Raw genomic sequence first — 21,423 nt, 5'->3', positions numbered from 1 at the left:
GTGTTTGTAACCGAACCCAGAAAGAATAATGATTGTTGTTTTATAGCATTAAGTTTGGAGTTGCTACACAGCTATGTATAATCAGAACAACTTGCATTCGCTCATTTAATTCTCCCAACAATCCTAGGAGAGGAACACTTATCCCCATTTTATAGATAAAGAGACTCAGAATGACTGGGAAACAGGGATCCCTGGGTGGCGCAGTGGTTTAGCGCCTGCCTTTGGCCCAGGGCGCGATCCTGGAGACCCGGGATCGAATCCCACGTCGGGTTCCCGGTGCATGGAGCCTGCTTCTCCCTCTGCCTGTGTCTCTGCCTCTCTCCGTCTCTCTCTGACTATCATAAATAAATAAAAATTAAAAAAAAATAAAATAAATGCCATCATCTTTAAAAAAAAAAAAAAAAAAGAATGACTGGGAAACATCCCCAGTCCTTGTGGTTCGGATGGAACTGACCCCATCCTGAGCCTTCAGGCACAAGCCCATAACCCATGTCAGGCCATTGAGAGTGTAGCATCCCTCTGGGCACAGTGATTGGTTTGGTGATGGGCTTTCATGAGGAGACAGGATCATTGAGTGCCAGCACTGGAAAACTTTGACAGAGAAATAGGACCATTTTAACTACTGGAATCATGTAGTTGCTGGTCCATCTTTCCTGTTGTGAGGAGATCCTGGCTGAAAATAGCCAAGAAAAAGATACAGATAGATTCCTAACATCACTTAAGGAACTAGATATAGCCATTCCTGAAGCTTATCACTGTTGGCTAAACATACTTTGAACTGAGTTTGTCTCGGGGATCCCTGGGAGGTTCAGTGGTTTAGCACCTGCCTTCAGCCCAGGGCATGATCTTGGAATCCTGGGATCGAGTCCCACATCAGGCTCCCTGCATGGAGCCTGCTTCTCCCTCTGCCTGTGTCTCTGCCCCTCTCTGTCTCTGGGTCTCATGAATAAATAAAATCTTAAAAAAAAAAAGAACCGAGTTTGTCTCTTGAAGCTGAAAGAGGTCTATCTGCCACTTCCCCAGAGAGGCACCTCTCATACTATTCCATCTTCCCTGAGGGCAGAGAATGGGCCTGATCTATCTCAGCAGTCTGGGCACAGGACACATCCATCAATCTTGTTCTATTGAACAAAACTAAAAGGCATATTGCTCTTTGTTATTGGTGAGGAAACAGGCTGTCCTAAGGCTTTTGGATAGGAGGAGGATCAGGAGTAGCACTTAACATCCCAAATTTTAAATCTGAGTCAAGTCCTTTGTCTTAGGTGGAGGACTGGGATTTGGAAGAAAGGGAGGAAGGAATGAAGTGTGAGTTATGCCAGCCACTGTTGGGTGCTTAATCAGAGGGGAGGGCCATGAAGGTTGTCTTGAAGTCTGTACAAGTGAAGGGGCTTCCTGGTGGGCCTGGTGGACATAGTAGGGGGGGCATACCTCTTCCCTTTGTCAACCCCTCTTCTGGACCCCTTTTCAGTTCTGACACCTGGATACTCCAAGTTGTGAAAGTGCTCAGAATATAGGCTGTCATTTACATGCTAGTGTGCATCATTTGCTAACTCTGGGACCTGACGATTTGAAGTGACACACTGATCTCTTTCTGGCAGCTATCTTTGCCCCCTATTGCCCCAAGAAGCAGGTACATCACAGTGCTCTAGTTGGCGACTTTATTCAGAGGGGGAGAGGGAGAGATGAGCTAGAGTTGGATTATTTCTCTAATCACCTGGAGAAGAGCTAGTCCCTGGGACTCCAGGGAGGAGGGACAGGACTCTGGAAACTAGAAGGCAGAGCGGGAGAATGGTGAAGCTCCGGGTGTCTAGAGGGACGGGGTCTGGGGAAGGGATGAATCTCCCACTCAAGACCTGGCGCCCCCTAAGGGCCGCTGCCGCTTCCACTGCCGCTCCCGCTGCCGGGAGCATCCAGGATCCAGGTGCGTGAGCGGCGGGAACGCGGGAAGGTGACTTCCTGGGCCTTCCGTTCCTGTCTGGACCCCGGCAGTACCGAGATGGAAATGTTGAGGCAGTGATCGGCGCCAGGAGCGGCCACTGGTAGGGCGTAGCCCAGAACCGAGCGGCAAAGGTCCGCCCCGTCAGCGAAGGTCTGGGAGAGGGAGTGGAGTTAGGGCCGGAGTGGATAGAGTCCTTAAGGGGGGGGGGGGGGGGGAGGGCGTGGCCTTCGGGCGGTGTAGGCGGGGGAGTGTCCAGGGGCGTGGCCTTGGAAAAGGAAAATCTTGGCTTGGTTTGCAAGTAGGGGCGAGTGTAGAGCCGCTGTCGAGGGGTGGGCAGTGACCCTCTTTGGGTCCTCCTGGGAGTGTGAGGGCGAGGGCATAACAGAAGAGTCCTGAGAGGGCGAGTTTTTTTACTAGGTCCCAGGGTTGGGATGGGGGAGGGCTAGATTAAGGCTGGGGTTTTAGGTGAGGTGATTCGGGCTTCTGGGTCTTCCGGGGTGGGGGTGTGGGACTGTGGACGAGCCTAGAGCAGAGACGGTCCCTTGGGGAGGACAAATCCAGCCTCAATGGGCCCTAGGGAGTGTCCACACGTATCCCATTACGGAGTTTGGGCTGCGGAAGGGGGAAGGGTGGGAGCAGGGGCCTTGGGAGTGCCAGTCCGGACTCTGGGGCCTAGGCGGGTTAAGGCAGGACATAATAAGGGGAGGTCCCAGTCTCTGACCTGCACCTTCTTGTCTCAAGCTCACCTGCTCGTAGGTAGTGCAGCGAGGCTCACAGCCCCTCTTTTCTAGGAGTGGGAGCCAAGTCGGACCGCAGGTAATATCACTTTCACACGTGGCAAACCTGCGGATGGTGTGTAGAGAGGAGGGGGTAAAGTCTCCGCGGTCGCATTCTAGTGGGTTTCCTGCCTTCCAGTCTTCCCTCCGTGTACGTCCCGCCCCCTGATCCAGGTCTCGCCTCTTAGGACCACGCCCCCCACGGACGCCATCCTCCAGATCTCACCCTGCCCTATATTCTCCACACATATCCAGGGCCCTGTCACAGCTGGCCTCATCCCTGCAGACTTCAGACCATCTAATTCAGGCCAGCCCCTTACATTCCCCATCCTTTTAGCTTCTCTTTTCAAACAGGAGGCCCCGCCCCTTAAAAGCCTGGTCCACTACAGGCCCCGCCCCTTCCCACCTGGCCTCCAAACACTGGGCCTCATCTTCAGATTTTGGCCTTGTTGGAGGCAGGCCTGGCCCCTTCACACACCAAGACGAGCGAGCTGCCCATCTCGCTTTTGGTCCCGCGCAAACCATAGGACACACCCCCTTTTGCCCCGCCTTCCCTACCAGATGTCGCAGAGCTCTGAACAGAGCGGCTGCGCCTGGCGTATCCCCAGTAACAACAGGCGGAAGCGATTGTGGAGGGCGACTTGGAGGTGTCCCAGAAAGGATTCGCACCTGAACATTGGGAAAAATAACTCGTTTGAGTCAGGATGCGCCGGGGCTGTGGCCCCTGGCAGGGGCAACTGGAGCAAAGGACACAAGGAAACCCTGGCGGGTACTGTACTCACCCGGGGCTCGGCTTCCCACAGTGTTCTGAGACCATCCCAGGGCCCGATGCCTCTGGTGTGTCCATCTCTGGGGGACAACAGGACCATGGGGAAGGGGACTCCTGTGAGTTGGGGGTCTTGGATCCTCAGGTAGGATTGGGGAACCAAGGCCTGAGCCCCCTAAACAGGGGAGTCCCCGGCTACATCAGTGCCACCCAAACATAAAACTTAAATAAAAATACTTCTCTTGGGACACAAATGCAATTTCTAGTAATAATAATAATAATAAATCATAATCAGCTTATTGTTTATGTCCCTAATAATGGTATAAGTTTTCATATGCTTACATACACCCCTCTACAATACCCCTATGAGGTAGGTCTATTATTTTTCTCCCTTTTTAATGGTCTACATGAAGCCCAGAGAGGTTAAGTGACTTGCTCAGAGTCACACAGCTATGAAGTGGCAGAGTTGGAATTTGAACCCAGGTAGTCTGACTCCAGACTCTGCGCACTCTACCATTCTTTAGCACTAGTCCTGCCTGCTCACCTTCCCCGCCTGTGCCTCACCCTAAGCCGCTCTCATAAGGAAATCCTAGTATTGCTATGATGAAGTGGAGTTTCTTGGGTGTTGGGGGTTAGGTAGGGTCTGGAGTGCTCACCTGCAAGGTGCAGCTGGCCTGTGCCAAGATCTGCCGCCAGCCTATGGTGTCTTCGGGACAAAGCTGGGAGTGGGCGGCTCCCTCCACAGGCACCCAGCAGGATCCATACCAGGGTCAGTCCCAGGGCCCAGGCCAGGGCCCTGGGTTGAGTGTGGCCCCTGTTGGCCATGTCCACCTGAGACAAGAGTTAGATTGGGAATGGGGTGAGTTTTGGCTGTCCCTTTCTGAGAGCTAAGGGTAGTACCCTCCTAATGCCTACCCAGGAGACAGTGCCAGGGAGAGCAGAGATCGAGCAGTTGATGGGGGAGGCAATGACCAAGGATCTTCAAATTGCAGGGAACCATCAAGTCCTGCCTCTGACCCAGGGGCCCCTTCTCCCCCATCAGACTCATGTCCCCTCCATCTCTTTAGGCCCAAGGGCCCCCTCCTCTAGCTGGACCATGGTTCCCCTCCCCCTCATGCCCAGGAGGATCTCCCACCTGGTTGGCTCAGGTGATCCCCTCTGTCTTCAGAACTAAAGGGACTCCCCAGCTCTCTCAATCTCCGTCTTCTGTCCAGTAATTCCTCCCTCTCTTCTGCCCAGTCTCCTCCCTCCTTCTTGATCCCTGCTGGCCCCTCTCATGGTCACCTTCTCTCGGCCCACAATCGGCTTAGGGGCTGCCACCAGGGCTGGGCCTTTGGAGCCAAGCTTGGCGGTGGCAGGACTCCAGTTTTGCCGCTGTGGTCCAAAAACCACAGGCTAGGAGAAGCTGAGGGTCTGTGGAGACAAGACAATTCCCTCCCCTCCTCTGCCCCCTCTGATCACCTCTCACCTTTAACTGGACCGGGGTCTAGGGAGCTGCTGAGACACCTCAGAGTCAAGTCCAGGAAAGAGCGGCAGCCAAAGGGGGTGTGGTTTGATGCAGAGGAGGAGTTTCCTTCCGTCACACGCCCTGCTCCAGCTGACCAAAGGCCAATGGACCTGGGACTGCTGTGTATATATATACTTGTTTGGCCTTTATGTTGAGATTATGGCTTAAACTCTCTGTGTGTGTGTTAGTTGAGAGTGTGTATGGCTGTGTGTGTGTGTGTAGTGTATGTTTGTTGTGTGAAGGTATAGTATGTGTGTCTCTTGGTCGAGTGTGTGTGTGTGTGTGTGTGTGTGTTCAAAATCTGGGTGTATATGTCCCAATCCCCATGTATCCAATTGATTAAGATATAATAAATTTGAAGGAGGGGGATGTAGAATCAGGATGCTGTCCTGTGAGAATGCTGTGGATAAAGTCAGGGGATATAGGCTGTTGACCATGATAGGCGACCATTAATGAACAAGAGGGTGTTCACATGTGTGGGGAGGGTGCATGTCTGCATCTGAAATGTGTGTGTGTTCTTCTGCAGTTTCCGTGAATGTGAGTTTCTTGCAAGCATTTCCTCAATTCGTCCATTCATTCAACAAACATTTATGGGGCACCTATAGTGCTCTAGGTTCTGGGGATGCAGTAGTGATCAAAAAATGAAAATCTCAACCACACAGAGTGGACATTCTAGTGGGAGAGTCTGGTGAGAAGAACAGTGCTGCAGTAGGTATGTGAGTGTATGTGTGTGTCCACGTGTTGTGTTGGGAGAATATTGTGTTTGTATGTTGGGTAAGAGTTTGTATGTAGGGATGCCTGGGTGGTTCAGCAGTTGAGCATCTACCTTTGGCTCAGGGCGGGATTCTGGGGTCCTGGGATCCCACATCAGGCTTCCTGCATGGAGCCTGCTTCTCCCTCTACCTGTGTCTCTGCCTCTCTCTCTCTCTCTCTCTGTGTCTCTCATTAATAAATAAATAAAATCTTAAAAAAAGAGTTTGTATGTAGCTGAATTTCCCTTGGTTTTGGTATTATGTGTGTGTGTGATTATGTCTGTTGAGTGTTTGTACATGTTGTTTTGTGTGTGTCTTCATTTGCTGAGTGTATGTCTATGTTTTCTAATTTTGTGTTTGCATATGTATGTGTTTGCAGAATGTGAGTTTATGTGTATATGTGTGTGTGTGTCTGTGTTTGCTGATTTCGTGTTTGTATTATGTGTTTTTATAGGATTCAGTGTGTGTTTGCTAAGTGTATATTTGCAAACGTGTATGTGTGTTTGTGTGTGAGTCTGTTTGCTGAGGATGTGTATTTGTGTGTATTTTAGAGGAGTACATATTTGCAGAATGCGTGACTATGTGTATGTGAGTTTGTTTCCTTTTTTAAAGATTTTATTTATTCATTCATGAGAGACACACAGAGAGAGAGGCAGAGACACAGGCAGAGGGAGAAGCAGGCTCCATGCAGAGAGCCCGAAGTGGAACTCAATCCCGTGACTCCAGGTCCACGCCCTGGGCCGAAGGCAGGCGCCAAATCGCTGAGCCACACAGGGATCCCCTGTGAGTCCGTTTCCTGAGGATGTATTGGTATGTTGTGTTTGTATATTTGCAGTGTGTGTGCCTGTGCTTGTAGTGTGTGCATATGTGTTTTTGTGAGCAGTGGCAACTACCACAAATATCCCTCCCTACTCAGACTGATGAAGAGTTTTTGTCTGCCATTTTCACTACGGAACTCCCAGATCTCAAAACACAACTTAGTACACAGCAGGTGCTCTGTGCGTGTTGAGTAAATTAACAAAATCAGGAGGCCCTGTGTCCTGGCCCCTTGGGGGACACCCACTGATGTCCTATTGGCTTCAACAACCAAGACTTAGTGTACCTAGCCTTCCCCTAGTCCATTTCGAGGTAGTCCAGGGTGCTCGTGTGTCAGATCTGTTCGGTTTTTGGGCTGTGCCTTCCGCCAACCCTTCCCCTCCCCTGACCTCAGCCCCCAACCCTGCCCTCGGAATTCAGCACCGCGGACAGGAGCGCGTAAGATCAGCACCACGGAGAGCTCCCGCGACCGCCGGTTTTAGAAGGGGCGACAAGAGCGGAGTCCGGGCCTTTGGCAGAGAAGTTGGAAGAACAGACTCAGAGGGATGGCAAACAAACATGCCGATAAACAGAGACAGAGAGAAACAGTGAGATAGCGCAGGCAAAGCCGCGGAGACGAGGAAACAAGTGTCTGGGGAACACCTGGACCTAGACCTCGCCGTCGCCCTCATTGGCCAGCAGGGGTCGCTCCAGCCCAGTGACCGCGCCCTCCAGGGCTTTCCTGGCCAGCTGGAGGCAGAGACCCTTGGGAAGCCCTCTCCCCACCCTGTCCTCCGTCGCCTAGACTTGGAGTAGGGAGGTCGCCGATGCTTTCCACACCAACTCTGGGAAGCATGGTCGGCTTGGTCTCAGCTGTAGGAACACTGCAGGGGGGTATGTGTGAAAATCGCTTCAGCTGCCCCCCTCCCAAACTACCAGCTAATCTCTCCTATAAATACAGTCTGGCCTGGCCTGGCTACTTAATCCTGATGGGGGGGGGGGGTCGTTAGAGGGGTTGCAGGGTTCTCCGAAGAGGCTCTGGTTGGGAAGGGGGGCGGTATATGCATGGAAAATGTTTTTCTGTGGGAGCATCTCCCGTGAGGATGGGTGTCCGTAATGCAAATGTCAGTATGTAAGAATGCATCTCCTTAGGATGTGGGGGTCTCATGGGTGGAAACAATTTCCCACAGAGAATATTTTAGGGGGGTCTTCCACTGGGGGCATCTTCACCAGGCTTCCCACGTGAAATGTCACCCGTGGAGGTTTTTCTCTTCGGAAGTGTCTCTTCTTGGGGGTGGCAGGGGGCTTTTGAGAGGAAGCGTTACCTCTCAGAGATCATCTGTTTTAGGAATGATTTTCAGGGTGAAGGGGGAGTTTCTGATTGCAGAGGGCCTCCCGGTGGAGACTATCCAACCCGTGGGAATGTGTCTCCCTGAGGGGTGTCGCTGCAGGAAGGGGGGGGATATCCGCATAAGGAATTTATCTTAGCAAGAATGTCTCCCTTGGGTGTTTCTGGGGTTGGAGGTCTACCCATGGGCATGTCTCTTCTCCCCTGGGGTGTCTCTCCTTACAGGGGTCTCTCCGTAGCGTGGCTCCCACGGGGGCAGAGGGAAGCTCCTCCCCGGCTTGCCCCCTCCCACCCCGCGGCTAGGGCAGCCTTGGCCGAGGCAGGGCTTGGGCGCCCCGACGCAGTGACGGCGCCGGGTCCGCCCCACTTTGCTCCGCCCCCGCCACCCCCCACCCCCCCACCCGCCGCCGCCGCCGCCGCCGCCGCCGCCGCCGCCGCGGTCCCCGCGGCTTCTCACTCCCTCCCTCTTCCCTCCTCCCGCCGCCGCCGCCGCCGCCACCTCCCTCCTCCCTCCCCGGGGCCGAAGCCGCCGCCGCCATGGACGATTCGGGCCTGATCCGCCGCCGGAGGCTGCAGGTACGCGGCGGCCCCGGTCCCGGGTGGCGGGGAAGGGGTCGGCGCCCTGAGGAGGGGCCCGGCAGGGGGCGGGAGAACTTGCGCCCGGGCCGGCCAGGGCGCCCCCTCCCACGGCCTCGGGACGCTACCGGAGGGGAACGCGGTAGCCGCGCGTCCCGCCGCGCTGGCGACCCCGCCCCTCAGGCGCCGCCCGGGGATCCAGCGAGCTGACGGAGGGGGTGCCGCCTAGCGCTCTCCCTCGAGGATCGCCGAGGGGCACCTGGCCCGCCGGAGGGGGAGGGGGCTGGGACCGAAGTCATCGCCCTGGCGCGGAGCCAGGCTGGGGGTGAGGGGGCGCAGAGCAAAGTTATTGCCCCAGGGCTCGCGCCCCTCGGGGCCGCCGGCGCCGCAGAGGCCGTAAACATGTTTATGCTGCAGCCTCGCCCCTCACCACCCCAGGAACCCCTTTCTGAGGCGTGAGCAGCCCCTGCGACCTCCAGGCTTCTGCCCGGCCACCAGGATTCTTCCTACTGCCCTAATTGGACAGACACCCTAGACAGCCTCCCTCCTCACTCTTCGTTCCCCCTCCTTTCACTACCCGCCCCCCCCCCCCCCCCCCCCCCGCTAGATCCTCAAGTCCAGCCCAGCTTGTGGGTGGGCGGGAGCGATTTTTAGCTCCTTGCAGCCTTAGAAGATACTGGTCTCCAGGCTGCGCAGGCGCGGGAGTGAGTCCACTGCACAGAGTGGGACACTGAGGATTGTGGAGTGTGGGGAAATCCAGGCATCAGGAACTCCCGCTTTCAATATGGGTGGGGATTCTGAAGCTGAGAAGGGTCCTCTTCTACTATCTTCCTCGTGCGCTTCTAAGGGTTAAGGTGAAGGTCCCATGTTGCTCCTAAACTGGTCCCAGGAAACTAGTCAAAGCTTCACCCCAAGGCCTGCCTGGGGTCTGGTCTTTGTGAGGCTACTTGGAGCCCAGGCCCACCATACACAATCTGGAGGAGTTTAGATAAAGCCTAGATGGCCCCAGACTCAGGCTACATACCTAGCCTGGTATTTGGAAAAAGAAGGGGAGGATTCAAACCCTCACTCAGGGCCTCGTTCATTTCAGGACTCCTCTAACCCACACTATCCCTGAGGTTGGAGACCAAGGTGAGCTGATCAGTCATTGCAGCAGGAAATATTGGAGTCAGATGATAGAAAGGACTTCCCAGGTAATCTGGATGATGTTGGAGCCAGACCTGGGCTGGAAAGCTAATTTGCTTTCAGACACAACACAGATGGCTCCATCTAAGTGCCTTGGGCTCTCGAAATCTTCCCCAAAGTTCCACCCCATCTTAGTGCTGGGGTGGGACAAGGGGTTTTGAGAAAAGGGAAGGAGCAGCGGCAAAGCCTGAGCAGGTGCTGAAGCAGCCAGACTGGGTCCGCGCCGTCGGGTCCCCGAGAAAAGGGTGGGAAGGGGCGGGGCCTACAAGGGGGTGTGTTCCCGCCCTCCGGGACGGCGCCGATTCCCATTGGCTCAGCGCCACGCGGGCCTTCCGTCTTTTGCTCAAGACCCCGCCCCAGCCTGGGATCCTCCCACTCACCCACCCTTCCTTCCTGAGGCGTCCTCTGGGCCAGGCTACCCCGCCAGAGTCCTGCCCCCTACCTCTTCCCTTCTGGCAGAGTTAACCACTTCGCTGCCTTGGATGTAGTCACACACTGATGCAACCCCTTAGGGAGCTATCCCACAGCCGTGGAGCGCCCGAGGGCCCCCAACTGTGTGGCAGCTGGGATCGTATATATGAACAGCATCCCGAGTCCGAAAGCCCTGTCCACAGCGCCGTCCATCAATCCTGGAGCCGCTCTGCAGTTAGTGACGGAGGTGGTGTCTGTTTACTCTGACGCCGAGGATCCAAGTCCTCTACTGCTCCAGTCTGTCCTTTTCTTAGACTCTAGAATGTTTAGGGGCGCTAGCGAATGGGGCTAGGTTTGAAGACTTCTCCGGGAGGTGTTTAAAGGTCTCCAAAGGGCTCACCCTCGAAGGCTGAGTATACCCGGATCTGGAATCCTGGGCTCCGTGGGCGGGAAATCCAGGTCTGGATTTCGCTTGGGCCGTTGCGGTCGTCCAGCCCAGTCGGCTGGTTCCAGCTGATGCTCATTCAAACTGATCCTGCAAAAACAGTGAGAAAACCTGGAATGGATTCCCGGTCACCTGCGGCTCAGGAGGGCAGGGCTGCGGTCTGGACTGTGTTCTCTTTCACCCCAACCATAGTGTACATGGGAGTGGGAGTTCCCTTTGGCCCATCCTCTGTCATGCAGCGTGTCCATTTACAACAACTCCTGTTCCTATGGCCTAATATTTATTGAGTGTTGACTATGTACCAGGCATCATGCTAAGGTGCTAGGCACCTGAATCATCTCACAGAATCCTTTAGGAGTAATGGACTGTTGTAAGGTTATTGGCCAAGGTTATAAGAGGCAACGCTGGGATTTGAACCGAGGGCTTTCTGCTTTCAGAGATCCTAGAAAGGATCTTAAACGCTCCGCATTTTCCCCTGGTTGGAGTCCCCACCAAAAGGCTTTTGAAACCCTCACTAGAATCTTTCCCTCTGCAGCCCCACCCAAACTCCTTTATTCACTTTGGTCTGTGGACACAGAACTGACTGGGAGGTGGTACTTCCTCTCCCCACTGTTCTCACGACTTCCATAACTTCTGATCCCCTTAGTGGCTTCCTGAATGCTTGACAAACAGAACATAACCTTCTTCTGGTGTGGACATATAATGTTGATATTTATCAATTATTATCATTACCATGGTCAAAAAGACCACTTGGCCATCGTCTAATTCCCATTTCCAATTTTGGTTTTGAGCCACCCTAACTACCCTGCCCCCAACACCGAATCTGGTTGGGGTTTGGGTAGAATCCTTGCGATGTGGAGTCATTCATTCATTCATTCATTCAACCTCTCATGCTTGAGCATAGCACGTTGATTCCTGTCTCCAGACCTTTGCAGTTCCCTCTACAGATCCTTCCATGGTGGGCTCTTATTTTTTCAACGACTGTCTTAAAAGTCACCTTCCCGGGAGCAGTCCTCTGAGCATCCTGTCCTTCTCTTACCCATTTTCCATCACATCACCTTAATTTTATTAATGACACTTATGAATGCCTAAAATTATCTCGTTCACTTCTATATTAATCTTGTTTATTGTCTGCTTCCCTTCTCTAAATGTTAGTCCCAAAAGGGAAGGAATTTTTCTCTCATTCACTGCTGTATCCCCAGTGCCTAGCACAGGGCCTGGCATACAAGAGGTGCTCAAGAAACATTGTTTCAAAGAGGCTCTTGTTTCATTTGTACAAATGCACATTGAAATGTCAACTCAGGAGTCCTATAGGGGACTCTGTACGGGTCTGGGGTTGGGAGAGAAATCACCCTGGTACCCTCTCTCTCAAAGATCCCAGCCCTCCCGGCATAACGAGAAGGGTGCAGCTGAGGATGCTTATGACGGGTTTGTCCCACCCAACTTTTGCTCCTCCAGGGGTGAGAGGGCTTGCAGACAGCAGCTGTTGGTCCACGCTGACCTCTATCCTTTCGCCCCTTTGCCTTCCAGAAGGATTTGCCTCTGCCCCGGAAAAGCAGCAGGTGAGCCTTGGGGGAGAGATGCGCAGGGCTGGCCGTCCCTTCTCGAGCCAGGGTAGGGGCGCCAGGGGCACGCGCGGGCGGGGCCTGGCGCGCTGGTGCACAGCAGCGCCCCCTCCCGGCGGGCGGCAGTGGCACGGCCCTCCCTTCCCCCGCCCTCCCCTGCCCGCTGCGGCTCCAGCCTCCGCCCCGCGCGCTCGCTCCCCGCGCTGCCGCCGCCACTGCCGCACCTGCCACCATGTCGCCGCCGCCGGGTCATGTCTGACTCTCTCTGGACCGCGCTTTCCAATTTCTCGATGCCCTCCTTCCCTGGCGGCAGTATGTTCCGCCGCACCAAGAGGTAGAACCCCATCCCTGAGACCCTGACCCGGCCCTCCCCACTTAAGCCGCCCCTCTGGCCGCTGCCGCAGGGCGGGGCCCGGGATGCTGCACCCGGTCCAGCTGCGCCAGAGGTGTCCGTGCTGAGCCCTTCTGCGGGGGATGGGGTTGCACTGGGGACCGTGTGGGCCGAGACTGGGGGCACTGGACGCCGGAGAGGACCGCCACAGGGAGGGGGGGAGGAGGCTGCGCCGGGTGGGGGGTTGCGGCGTCTTTGTCTGCTGGCGCTGCGGGCTCCGGCAACCCAGTGGGGGTAGGGGAAGAAGGGGAGGGTGGGGGACTTTGCACCCTCGGAACAATAGCCGCAGCCTGGCCTCCCCCCGCCCCCATGCCGCGTGTTTCTGGCCTCGCTAATATGCTCAGTCACTGTGGTGGGGGGTGAGGGGAATGGAGGGGCTGGGGGCTCCCTCTTCAGAAGCTGGGATCCTGAGGGGCAGAAGGATAGGGGGGCTTTATCATAGCACAAACTACCCCCACCAAGCACACAGCCTCATACGGAAAATAGTGACACACAGCGTCACGTAGGACATGATGTCACACACATACACACACTACAGCCCCAGTGGCCCAGATACACCCTGAAGCCATCACGCATACAGTGGCCATAGGTCCGAGTCATGCCCAGACACACAGGGGCACCCCCAGCGACACACACAGACAGGTACAGTGTTGTGTGCCTCCAGTAAGATGTCACATGCATGGTGATACACACACACACACACACACACACACACGATTCTGGCATCCAAGATGCACACAGACACATGTATGGCAATGACATCCATCCACCTAACAATGTCACAGCACATGATAGCATCTAAGCGTTTCACATGCGGTGTTACATGGATGACAGAATAAATGACACAGGAAATCTTGCAGAGATGGAGAGACACACTATCCCACGTTATCACATGGAAGACTCATCTAGGGAATGTCACACATGGTGGCAGGTTCAAACATGCTCAGTATCACAGGGTGTGAAACTCATACACAGTAGATGACACACGTGGATACACATGGTGAATGTCACACACACACACGCACAAGGGCAGTATATCGCATAGACTTAGAATGCCACACAAAGACATGGACACCTGTAGCAGAAATCATGCACGCACATGGTACAGCACACAGTGGCATATCTAGTCATGGACAAGTGACATTACACACTGTGTCACACAGACACACAGAAGTAAAGGTTGTATCATAAGATAAATCCAACTCAGGGCTGAGCTCACACACATCCCAGTGTGTGCCACATGTGGATACACACAGAATGTCATGCAGAGCCCCCCAAACACACACATACATTCAGTATCTCAGTAGTGTCACATAGACAGCATGTCTATTATTTTATGACTGAAACTGTGCCCACATGGTCACACATGCTGAGATCTCTATCACCTCCTCCTCCGAGCAATCCTCTGGGGGCACCTCCAAGCACACACAGATAGGAGACAGGTGGAGATCTGAGACGGGAAGGTGGCTGGTTGGGTTCACAAACTCACTGGACTGTGGCCTGGCCTGGTCCCCTTGCCTCGCCTTCCCCGCAGCTGCCGCACCAGTAACCGGAAAAGCCTCATCCTGACCAGCACTTCGCCCACGCTGCCGCGACCCCACTCCCCACTGCCTGGACACCTGGGTGAGACAGGTGGTGGGTGTGGCCCAGACTAGAGGAGGTGTGGCCACGGGTCGGGGGCGTGACCACAGGTGAGGGGCGGGGCCAAGGCGAGGGGTGTGTCCATGCCGCAGGAGCCTGGACAGAGGAGGACCTGGATTGGGCAAAGGGCTGGACCATCCTTGTGTGGCGGTGGTCAGTCGGCTGAGGGACTGGCATCGGTGGGCGGAGGCCCAGGGGAGCTAGATTGAAAAGAGGATAAGGCCGAAGGGAGGAACCATACCTGAGAAGCGGGGCCGTCTCTGATGAGGACAGAATCGGCCTGGATGGGGGCTGGGCTGACGCGGTAACCAAAACATCTTGGGGGAGGGGCGGTGTGCACAGCTACGGGGGCGTGGTCCACTCCTACGTGGGTGTGACTAGACTAAAGAGGGGAGGAGTTGCTGTTCGCCACCTGCTTTGAGGATTGGAAGGCCAGGTGGGATTGCCCCCACCCCAAGCCTTAAGATGCCCCTCTTTCTGCCACAGGTAGCAGTCCCCTGGACAGCCCCCGCAACTTCTCCCCCAACACCCCCGCCCACTTCTCGTTTGCCTCCTCCCGAAGGTGAGTCCCTCTCCCCAGGGCCCTAGAACCCTGGCTGGCCGGTGCCCACCCGCCGTCTTGGCCGCCATCTGCTCCCCTCCTAATTGCACCTGAGCCGGGCCGGAGGGACCCGCAGAGTGCCCCGACGCCGCAGCGGGAATAAGCGCCGGGCCTCGGGGGCGGGTCTGTGGGAAGGCGCGGCCACCGCCCGTCCGGAATCGGAGGAGTGGGACTTCCTTTGCGGTGGAGCGAAAGCGCCTGCGCGCTGAGCCCAGGGTCTCAGTCTCCCTAGCCTCTAGTTCCAGGCCGGGCGTTTCCATAGCAACAGTTCTGGGAGCGGAGATGGGGTGCGCAAGCGCAGCCTGCACGATGCCCACCGAGGGACTCTTGGTCTCCAAGGGGAAGGGCACCTAGGGCTGTTTCTCGAGGGCCCAAGTGGAGGAATCTCAGGTTTACCTACGGGGGTCTTTGGGGGTGTCTGGGGGTGTCGTTAATGAATTTTCTTGGGGCCTTTGGCGAAATTGGGGGAGACAGAGAGATTCCTCCAGTGTGTTTTGGAGAAACTTCTGGGAGTCACCAAGATGTTTGGGCGGGTTTCTTTTTCTTTGAACTTTACTCATTCTAAAAACGTTGCCTGAACACGTGCTTTGATCTGGGAGCTGAGTATAAGGGGGTGAATGACACCCTGTCTCTGTCTTCGGAGTTGAATTGGGGTGGCACGCCAAAAAAAAAAAAAAAAAAACCCTGGATCACCGCAAAGGCTGGTGAAGGCTGTCGTGTGGGACTCACACAGGACTGTGGGGACAGAGGATGACTCCCTGGAGTGGGTGGGGGAAAGACCCCTTTGGCTGTGGAATTCAGCTGAGGACAATAGAGAGCTAGAAAATGGCTCTGAGATGGGACCTGATGCGGTCACCTAGGGTGGGAGGCACTGCCTGGAGGGAGGGATGAGGGACGAGTCTAGTGCACGGAAGTGTGTATCCCTGTGATGTGCAACCCGTGTGCTAATGTGGATGTGTGAGTTTGTGAGACTGTGAAAAGATGAGGCAGCCTGTGCCTACACTCGTGTCCATGGGGGTGTGCATCAGTGTGCAAGTGTGACCGTGTGTGTGTACCTGCACATTTGTAAATGTGTGTGAGTATGTGAGGGAGCGTGCCCTCCCACAAATGTCTCCATGTGAGTGTGCAATCTGGTGGGAGTGTGAATGAATGTGTGGCTGTGTGGGAGTTCGAATGTGTGACTGCATGCATGAGGGTTCTTGAATGTGTCTGTGTGAATGCAGAAGTGTAGAATGTGTGTGAGGGAGTGTGTGTCTTTGTGTCAGAGTGTGAGTACTGAGTCTCTAAGTGTATGTTTATACGTGAGTGCACATCTGGTTTTGCATGTGTGATTGGGTGTTAGTGTAGGGAAGTGTGATATTTAGGTCCATGTATGTGACAGTGAATGTGTGTTTGTGTTGAGGAGTCGTGTGTGAATGTGTGTGACTGCCAGTTTGTGAACTTGACTATACTAGTCTCAATAACACTAGTGGGTGTGGCCTTGAGAGTGATCATGTCTATGTGAGTGTGAATGTGCCAACCTGGAATGTGTGTCAGCATGTGTGTATGTGTGTGTTTGAGGGAGGGGCCTTTCTCCTCTGAGAAGACTCAAGTAGTATCACTCTGAGAGCTTTCTCATGGGGGGCAACTATTGGGATTCCTCTGGACTGACTTCCCTGAGTGGGCTTTCTCTGGTCCACCTTGGGGTTCACTTTGGAGGCTTGTTTGGTGTGGGGATGACAGGAGAGGAGGATCATCACAAGGAGCAGAGGAGACTGATCTTTGCTCTAGGTCCCTGGTGCCTGGCTGGAAGACTTCCTTTTTACCCCCTTGGCTCTGAGAGCTTTTTGGAATCTAAGAGCACAGATATATCCCCCATCCCCTACCCTTGTGGTGGCCAGTGGGTTGTATCACACCCTGAGGAGTGGGAGGACCAGTGGGGCCTAGCAGCCTCTGAGCATCTTGGCTGGGTTCCAGGGCGGATGGACGCCGTTGGTCTCTGGCTTCGCTTCCTTCATCTGGCTATGGCACGAACACACCCAGCTCCACCGTCTCGGTGAGTTGGCAGGTGGGCGAGTGGGTGGGAGCTGCAGGGGGGCCCTCCCACCTGAAGGCCCACAACCCAGGCCAGTAGTTGAGCTGGCCTTAAGGAGAGTTTGGGGTTTCTCTTGTTTTCCAAGGTGTCACTCATCCATCTATTGGCATTACAGGTCCCCTCAAAAGCCCTGTTCTCCACCCTCAACATATCTTCTTGGGGGTGCTTCTCATCAGCGACTTATTTTACAGATAAAGATATGAAGGCTCATGTGTTGAGCTACTTGCCCAAGGGTCTCAGCTGGCCAAGGTCAGCATGCCCTTCATCCAGGGCACATTTACTCCACCACTGCAATACCCAAAGTCTCTCTCTCTCCACCTGCCCTTTTTCTACCTGTGTCTCTGGTTCACTCATCACCCATCCATTGGTATGATGCTCAGCAGATATTTATGTGACTGTCATATGGTGGGTGGGCTCTATCAGCTGGGCCAGAATCCAAGGATTGATGAGGCTCTCATGAGGGGATACAGACCAGTAAGAATACATTTATAACATAGGGCAGGTGGAGCTGTTATGGGAATAGCACCAGGTGAGGTGATAGTAGTATAGGCAGGACCTGATTCAGTTTGGGGGTGGGTGGTCAAGGAAGGCTACCTGGAAGAGGTGGAATTGAAGCCATGACAAAAGATCAGCAGGAGTTTGGTGGAAGAAGGAAAAGAAGGGTGTTTTAGAAAGGGGATGAGGGAACAGCATGTGCAAACTCCCAGAGGCAATAGAGAACTTGTTGAATTTGGGAAGTTGAAAATAGCTCTCTCTCTCTCTCTTTTTTAAATAGCTTTGAGTGGCTGGAGCTTTGAGTTGGAAGTGGAGGAACGAGGGTGAGGCAGGCAGTGCCTTTGCTCATACTGGGGCTTCTCAGCCAGGACAGGAAAGTGGATCTTATTCTAAATGTGGTGGGAAGCCATACAGAAGCTTTTTTGCTTTATATCAAATTAAGTTAAAAATTCCAGTTTGAACTATTTGAAATTGTGGTTCTGTAGATCATAGGTTATGTGCATTGAAAAAATCAGTTTAATAGATACTGATGGGGTGGGGAATGAGTGATGTAATGTTTCAAAAGGTCCTTCTGCTTGAAGAATCAAGTGGATATCCTTGTTTCCCCCCTCCGATATCTGTAGGTCTGTGTTTATGCATGCCAGGCCCCGACTAGGGACCCAGCAGAGTCCAGATACTTCCCTCAGGAGCAGACAGCAATAAAAATTAGTAATAAAGATACAGTAATTCAGGAGATAAATATAGCAAGAAGACATAAGATAGGGCAGGGATAGGGAGTGATGGATGTGTGTTCAGAGGGATGAGGGTCACCCAGAGGGGTGGCATTTAAGCAAAAGTGTGAAGGAGTGATCTGTGCTAGATATGCTCTGGACAGAGGAAGCAGTCAGTGCAAAGGCCCTGAGGCAGGGTGTGCCTTGCCTTGAACAGGCTTGTTCAAAGACCATCAAGGAGGGATGCCTGGGTGGCTCAAAGGTTGAGTATTTGCCTTTGCCTCAAGACTTAGGATCGAGTCCTGCATTGGGCTCCCTGCGAGGAGCCTGCTTCTCCCTTGGCCTATGTCTCTGCATCTCTGTGTCTCTCATGAATAAATAAATAAAATCTTTAAAAAAAAAAAAAAAAAAAGACCATCAAGGAGAACTGTGCAGCTGGAGCAGAGTAAATGATAGGGAGAGTGAGAGGAGGTGATGGCAGGGAGACAGGACCAGATGTTGCAGGATGTTGTGGGTCTTGGGAAGGACTTCAGTGTCCACCCCGAGTAAGGTGGAAGCCATGGAGGGTTCTGAGCAGAGGAGGGATGTGACTCGACGCAGGTTTTAACAGGTTCCCACTGGCCACATCTATGTGAGCGTCACAGTTCTCATCCGTGTCTGTCCCTGTCCCCCTGTCTGTCTCCAGGAGTCCCAACCTGGACCCTGGGATCCAAGGATCATAGACCAGGTCCTGATCCCGACCATGCCCAGTGGCCCATCCGCCCCAGGAGTCCCAGCCCAGGGTCGCGACATGTGGGGGGACCGCGGTGGCTCTGACCCCGGCCCCGCTCCTCCCCCCAGTCTTCCTGCTCCTCCCAGGAGCGCCTGCACCAGCTGCCCTACCAGCCCACCGTGGATGAGCTCCACTTCCTCTCCAAACACTTCGGCAGCACCGAGAGCATCACTGACGAGGATGGTGGCCGCCGCTCTCCCGCCGTGCGGCCTCGCTCGCGGAGCCTCAGGTGGGCAGAAACCCAAGCTGATGATGGGGGGGGGGGGGGGGCTGTGTACTGCGAGACCCCTGTCCGCGGGATTAAATGGGTTGCAACACGTTGGGTGAGGTTTTACCGGGGTTGGGGGGGATGAGGAGATGCGATGCCTGGCTGCTTTCGGAGGCAGGGGGCCGGACGGGATGGGCTTCTCTCCCCGCAGCCCCGGGCGCTCCCCCTCTTCCTACGACAACGAGATCGTGATGATGAACCATGTCTACAAGGAGAGGTTCCCGAAGGTGAGGCGGGGCGGGGGGCGGCCGCTGGGAGGCCGGGCGGCGGGAGCCCTCGCTCGCCTTAGCTCCGCGCGCCCCCTGGTGGCCGGCGTGCGCAGCGCAGGCTCCTGGCGGCCACAGCCCCCGGGCGCAGCCCCGCGCCGGCACCCCCGCCCCGCCTCTGTCCCTCCCGCAGGCCACCGCGCAGATGGAGGAGAAGCTGCGCGACTTTGCCCGCGCCTACGAACCTGACAGCGTGCTGCCGCTGGCCGACGGCGTGCTCAGCTTCATCCACCACCAGATCATCGAGCTGGCCCGGGACTGCCTGACCAAGTCCCGCGATGGGCTCATCACCACCGTCTACTTCTACGAACTGCAGGAGAACCTGGAGAAGCTGCTGCAGGACGTGAGTGCACGGGGAGGCTGGCCTCACCCACCCCACCTCCGTGTAGACGGCGCCTGCCGCGTGCCAGGCGCTGGTGCGGAGCTGGGATTTCAGGGGTGGGCAAGAAAGACGTGGTCCCTAAGAGAAGGCCGTGGTCCTCGTCTAGGTCTGATGGGGGCGGCAGGGATTTAACCACCCTCCCCTCCTTCAGGCCTTTCCTCCAATGTCACCTTCTCAGGGGGGGGCCTCTAGAATTCCTTATTTAAAATGTCAACCTCTGCTCAAACTCCCCACCCTTCACACCATCCCTCACGTGGTATATTTTTGTTTATCTTATTTCTTGTGTCACTTGCTCAAATGTCAGCCCCACAGGTGGATGATGAGGTTGTCTGTTTGCTCACTGTTGCATCGCTGGTGTCTGGCACGGTGTCCAGCACACAGTAGGTGATCAATAAATTTTGGTTAAATGGATGAGTGAATGAAAGTAAACAAGATAATGTTCCCATTCAATTCATTGATAATGGACAGCATTTATTAAGGGGCGAAAGATTTATACGATCTGAAGAGAAACCAGAGTATTGGACAGCATTTATTAACCCACTACTGTGTGCTGGGGCATTGACAACCTAGCAGTGAACAAACCAGAGAAATATTCCTGCTCTCTTGGGGCTGATTTTTTTTTTTCTCTCACTCTCTCTCTCTTTTTTAAATATTTTATTTATTTATTTGAGAAAGAGAGAGAAAAAAAGAGAGAGAAAGAGAGAGAGAGCACAAGGGAGAGAGTGGAGGGAAGGGCACAGGGAGAGGGCAAGAGAGAATCTGAAGCAGACTCCCAGCTGAGAAGGGAGCCCCAAGCTGGGCTCGATCTCAGGACTCAGAGATAGATCGTGCCCTGAACCGAAATCAAGAGTCCACGGCTTAACCAACTGAGTCACTCAGGTGCCCCTCTTTTTTTTTTTTTTTAATTGCATTTATTGGGCAGCCCCTGTAGCATCTGTCTTCTGCTCAGGGCCTGATCCTGGAGATCTGGGATCGAGTCCCACGTCGGGCTCCCCATGGAGCCTGCTTCTGCCTCTGCCTATGTCTCTGCCTCTCTCTGTGTGTGTGCCTCATGAATAAATAAATAAACTATTTTTAAAAAATAAAAATAAATTATATTTATCTATTTTAGGGAGAGAGTAGGGGGAGGAGCAGAGGGAGAGGGACAAGCCAACTCTTCACTCTCCCCATCATTTACTCTGCTCCAGCTGCACAGTCCTCCTTGACGGTCTCTCTCTCTCTCTTTTTTTTTTTAAGATTTAATTTATTTATTCATGAGAGACACAGAGATGCAGAGACATAGGCCAAGGAGAAGCAGGCTCTTCGCAGGGAGATCATGACATGAACCAAAATGAAATCAAGAGTCCAATGCTTAACTGACTAAGCCATTGAGGTGCCCCCTTGGGGCTGATATTCCTTTAAAAAAAAAAGATTTTATTGGGGATCCCTGGGTGGCTCAACGGTTTGGCGCCTGCCTTTGGCCCAGGGCGTTATCCTGGAGTCCCCGGATCAAGGCCCACGTTGGGCTCCGGCATGGAGCCTGCTTCTCCCTCTGCCTGTGTCTCTGCCTCTCTCTCTCTCTCTCTCTCTCATTCTCTCATGAATAAATAAATAAATAAATAAATAAATAAATCTTAAAAAAAGATTTTATTTATTTATTTATTTTAGATTTTAGATTTTAGATTTTATTTATTTATTTTAGATTTTATATTTTATTTATTTATTTATTCACGAGAGACACAGACAGAGAGAGAGGCAGAGACATAGGCAGTGAGAGAA

At 54.0% G+C, this 21,423-nt stretch overlaps 2 protein-coding genes across 5 annotated transcripts in view; one reads left to right on the top strand and one right to left on the bottom strand.

The window, feature by feature from the left end:
• Positions 1-1,644: 1,644 nt before the first annotated feature.
• RTBDN (retbindin) lies at positions 1,645-14,915 on the bottom strand. Of its 3 annotated transcripts, XM_049097730.1 has the most exons (8): positions 14,749-14,915; positions 14,339-14,479; positions 10,456-10,590; positions 4,138-4,312; positions 3,498-3,564; positions 3,274-3,384; positions 2,686-2,782; positions 1,645-2,091 (listed from the first exon to the last, which is right to left on the bottom strand). In XM_049097730.1, exons 4-8 carry the CDS (start codon positions 4,304-4,306, stop codon positions 1,864-1,866), a joined length of 672 nt encoding a protein of 223 aa, XP_048953687.1. In that variant the 5' UTR covers positions 4,307-4,312; positions 10,456-10,590; positions 14,339-14,479; positions 14,749-14,915; the 3' UTR covers positions 1,645-1,863. The 3 variants fall into 3 exon arrangements, with proteins under 3 accessions (XP_048953687.1, XP_048953686.1, XP_025313501.1); XM_049097729.1 differs by lacking the exons at positions 10,456-10,590; positions 14,339-14,479; positions 14,749-14,915 and adding an exon at positions 13,946-14,072; XM_025457716.3 differs by lacking the exons at positions 10,456-10,590; positions 14,339-14,479; positions 14,749-14,915 and adding an exon at positions 4,950-6,377.
• The window catches only part of MAST1 (microtubule associated serine/threonine kinase 1), a 30,110-nt gene continuing 17,025 nt past the window's right edge, over positions 8,339-21,423 (top strand). Inside the window, exons 1-8 of one of the 2 annotated variants that reach the window (XM_049097728.1) lie at positions 8,339-8,459; positions 12,031-12,062; positions 13,991-14,079; positions 14,584-14,659; positions 16,655-16,733; positions 18,818-18,978; positions 19,169-19,244; positions 19,417-19,626. In XM_049097728.1, the coding sequence (XP_048953685.1) occupies positions 8,421-8,459; positions 12,031-12,062; positions 13,991-14,079; positions 14,584-14,659; positions 16,655-16,733; positions 18,818-18,978; positions 19,169-19,244; positions 19,417-19,626 (762 nt within the window). In that variant the 5' untranslated portion in view covers positions 8,339-8,420. Of the gene's footprint in view, positions 8,460-12,030; positions 12,063-12,239; positions 12,400-13,990; positions 14,080-14,583; positions 14,660-16,654; positions 16,734-18,817; positions 18,979-19,168; positions 19,245-19,416; positions 19,627-21,423 lie in introns of those variants that run through there. The other variant, XM_025457710.3, reaches the window with a different exon arrangement.

The sequence above is a fragment of the Canis lupus genome, chromosome 20 (genome assembly GCF_003254725.2).
Source record: "Canis lupus dingo isolate Sandy chromosome 20, ASM325472v2, whole genome shotgun sequence".
NCBI classification, from domain to species: domain Eukaryota; kingdom Metazoa; phylum Chordata; class Mammalia; order Carnivora; family Canidae; genus Canis; species Canis lupus.
The sequence above is the reverse complement of the archived record's forward strand: the minus strand, read 5'-3'. Positions and strand labels throughout refer to the sequence as shown.